The following is a 4,228-nucleotide window of genomic DNA, read 5'->3' as shown; positions in this document are numbered from 1 at the left end:
AGGGGAGCGTGCCCTGTTATAGCCCAGAACAAGTCGTGTGTGTACGCACACGGACCTGTGCAGACGCACAATAGGCAGAAAATAGAAGGGTACGAACGCACACAGCGTGCGATAGCTGCGAACAGAGAGTGTGTTTTGAAGTGTGCAGACGCACAGTTATGAGCGCGCGCACAAGGGTTTTTTTTTAATAGGAATTGCTTGAGGCTCAGAATCATGTGTGCGTGCGCACACAAGTCCGTGCGCACGCACAGAAGCAAATATAGGGGGTGTTCACGCGCACAACTCATGCCAACGCTCCCACCAGAGGGCTGCCAATTGGTGTGCGGACGCACACGTCTGTGCGGCCGCACAGATAGCGGAACAGGGAAATGCGTGCATACGCACAGGGTAATGTGCACACACAGGACATAGAAAACAGGGCAGCGCCCACGCATAGACTGTGCTGATGCTGCGACCAGAGGACACTGCAAGGAGTGTGCGGACGCACATACTCGTGCACGCCCATAGATGGAAAAATTGCAGTTGTGTGCGCACGCACAACAAGGTGCGTACGCACAGATGCCCTGTTTCACAAAAATTTTTCTTTTCAAAACTAAGGTAGCATCCCTTAGTACATCAACATATCAACCCCAAATCATACAAACATTCACAAATTTATGATCCACAAGCAATTGAACGTATTCAACTCAAGAAAATATCAAATCAAATCTAAGCTAATCATTATATCACAAGAAAGTATTTAATTCAAAAAGCTATAAACAAAAGATAAAGTTGGAACAATGTTACCACGGTGGGGTGTCTCCCACCAAGCACTTTGGCTTAAAGTCCTAAGTTGGACTTTGCATGGCTTCATTGATCAAATTGGGACCTCTCCAAGGAGGAAAATCTTCAACTCCTTGGCATTCTTGGGTTGAGTGTGATCTTTTGAGCTAGACGTCTTGGCAACATTCTCTTCTTTTTGTTCCTTGCCAACCTCAATTACTTAATCTTCAATTATATCGCACCCAAAGATAGAGTAAGCTTTGAGAATGGGTTGCTTGGTTTCCTCCAAGGTGAACTTTACTACCTTGCCATCGGCCTCAAAAGAATAGACTCCTGAATGTGCATCTAGCTTGAACCGGGATTTCTTCAAAAACGGCCTTCCGAGTAGAATGGATGATGGTTTGTCTGAGTTAATGGGAGGGGTCTCCAAGATGTGAAAATCTACTAGGAAGAGTAAATCTTGGATGTCAACTAGGACATTTTCCGCAATCCCCACAACTGATACAATGCTCTTATCAGCCAACACGAATCTCGCCACGGACCTCTTTAAGGGTGACAAGTTCAATCTCTCATAAATGGGGAGTGGCATAATGATTACGCACGCCCCCAAATTGCACATACAATCCGTGAACTTTATCCCACCAATCAAACAAGTAACCAAATATGGGCCGGGATCATTGCATTTTTCAGGAATTAGAGAAGAGATAGAATCATCTACCGGCCTTTTGTTGAATTCGCCAATTTTGTCCTTGTGTGTGCAAACGTCTTTGAGGAACTTGGCATACTTGGGCACTTGTTGAATAGCTTGAAAGAGAGGGACGGTGACTTTAACATTCTTAAAAATTTCCACCATGTTGGGGTCAAGTTTTTCTTGCTTCTTAGCCTTCTTAGCCAAAGTTGGAAATGGAATTGGCATAGGCTCTTCAAGTGGATTCTTCCTTTCTGGGTCCTTGGCCTTGAGTGGTTTCTCCTCTCCTTTCACAACATTTTTCTCCTCATCCTCCATTACTTCTACATCATCTCCCACCTCTTCATTGTGGGTTTCCTCACCCAAACTTGTAGGTACAACACCAATTTCATCCAACTTGGTGCCACTCCTAAGGGTGATAGCATTGATGCTTCCTTTTGGATTTGGTTGGGGTTGAGAAGGTAAACCACTAGAAGTTGAGGCTTGTTGGGCATTTTGTGTAGTCGGAGGAGAAAGAGTCAAACGAGAGAGAGCCTCGGCAATGGTAGCCAATTATGTCTCTTGTTTCTTGTGAAACTCCCGTTGCTCTTGCATAAAAGTTTGAAGGGTGTCATTCCTGTAAGGTTGATTAGGAGGAGGGCCTTGATTGCCTTGAGGAGGGTTAGGTCTACTATGTGGATGATGATACCTCCCTTGAGGTTGAGATTGTGGTGGTTGTTGGTCGATTGTTGGTAGGGTTGTTGACCTTGGATAGGTTGATGGTAGTAGGCTTGCGCGTTTGGGTATGGTTGAGCTTGAGGGGATTGGTTCCACCTTTGATTAGAATTATCCCTCCATCCTTGGTTTTTATTTTCTCCATGTTGATTATAGTTGGACCTTTGTGGGTATGGATTGGCTACCGCTAATGTAGTGTCCTCTTGGAGTTGAGGGTACTCATCAGTGTAATGGTTGTTACAAGCACAAATACCGCATGATCTTGGTGGTCCTACGATTCTTAGAGGTTGAGGTGGAGAAGATAGCAAAGCTTGAGGAATTTGTTGCCCTTGGGTGATTTGTCTCAACAAAATTGTCATCTCACCGAGGGTCTTAGTCAAAATGGCATCTCTGGAAGGAGAAACTTCACTTAAAGCTTTTGGTTGTGGATTTCTTGCCCTTGAGTGTTGAGTGGAGTCTGCCAAGTCTGCTATGATTTCCCAAGCTTCCGTGGCGGTCTTGTTTTTGGTGAGGGATCCTCCACTAGAGGCATCTAGAAGAAGCTTATCTTGGGGGTTCATCCCTTGACAAAAATAACTAATAAGCACCAACTCATCAATACGGTGGTGAGGGCAAGCTTCCAAGAATTTCTTGATTCTCTCCTAGTACTCCTAAAGAGTCTCCCCATCTCTTTGCACAGTGCAAGAGATTTCCTTTCACAGCTTATCTGTCTTCTGTGGTGGATAGAACTTTTCTAGAAATTCCTTACGCAGTAAGTCCCAATCAGAAATCACCTCTCCCGGTTGAGTATAAAACCATTCTTTTGCTTTTCCCTCCAAAGAGAAAGGGAAAGTGAACACCATAACTGCCACTTCATCCGCACCATGTCTTCTCGCAGTGGAGCATGCAACTTGAAAGTCCTCAAAATGCTTAAGAGGGTCTTCTCCGGGTAGTCCATTGTATTTGGGGAGCAAATTTATTGTGCCGATCTTGAGCTCAAAATTTGGATCCAAAGACGGATACCGGATTTGTATTGGTTGCAAGTTAATATCAGGAGATCTGGCTTCCCTTAAGGTGATTCTATGAGGTGGATCCGCCATGGTATCGTCACCTGAGTCACTCAAAGAGATTTCAGCACTCCCCATAGATGAATATAACGTTTCCTCGTTAATTGAAGAATGATGGTCATGGATTGATGGTGATTGTGAATTGGTGTTCTCTTCAAGCAATCCTGATTCACTATTCACAAATGCTAGCCGGTGCCGAGCTTGCCTAATATGAGTTAAAGTTCTTTCTATTTCTGGATCAAAAGGGGCCAAGCTCGGGTCTAGAAGCAACCATGTCATTCAACTGAGGAAGTAATAAAAGCATGCAATTATGAAAAGCAAAACAAGAATAGACAAATAAACGAAACCCAACTTAACAATTGACAACTATTAAGACTAGAACTAGCTAAATGGAAATGCTATCTACAAATTAGTGCCAAGTAGCAAACAAAAACCAAGTATTCACACAATTCACATATTTACAACAACCAAAATTATAGCACTCATTGCAATTTAAAGTGGCTCCGCGGTAACGGCGCCAAAAACTTGATGTTTGCGCTACCGTTGGTTTAGATTTTCTCCAAAATAAAGTCTCGTTGCAAGCATAGATGATGAGCAGATATTTTATACGCTTTTTGGGGTTAATTTCATATAGTTTTTAGTATGTTTTAGTTAGTTTTTAGTTTATTTTCATTAGTTTCTAGGCAAAATTCATATTTCTGGACTTTACTATGAGTTTGTGTGTTTTTCTGTAATTTCAGGTATTTTTTGGCTGAAATTGAGGGAGCTGAGCAAAAATCTGATTCAGGCTGAAAAAGGACTGCTGATGCTGTTGGATCCTGACCTCTCTGCACTCGGAATGGAATTTCTGGAGCTACAGGAGTCCAATTGACGCGCTTCTAATTGCGTTAGAAAGTAGACATCCAGGGCTTTCCAGCAATATATAATAATCCATACTTTTCTCAAGGATAGACGACGTAAACTGGCGTTCAACGCCAGTTCCATGTTGCAGTCTGGCGTCCAGCGCCAGAAACAAGTT

At 43.3% G+C, this 4,228-nt stretch overlaps 1 protein-coding gene across 1 annotated transcript; it reads right to left on the bottom strand.

Moving 5' to 3' along the window:
• Positions 983 to 1,768, bottom strand: LOC107627185. Its single transcript, XM_016330039.1, has one exon. It carries the CDS (start codon positions 1,766 to 1,768, stop codon positions 983 to 985), a length of 786 nt encoding a protein of 261 aa, XP_016185525.1.

The sequence above is a fragment of the Arachis ipaensis genome, chromosome B02 (assembly GCF_000816755.2).
Source record: "Arachis ipaensis cultivar K30076 chromosome B02, Araip1.1, whole genome shotgun sequence".
NCBI lineage: Eukaryota > Viridiplantae > Streptophyta > Magnoliopsida > Fabales > Fabaceae > Arachis > Arachis ipaensis.
This window is presented reverse-complemented; position numbering and strand designations above follow the sequence as displayed.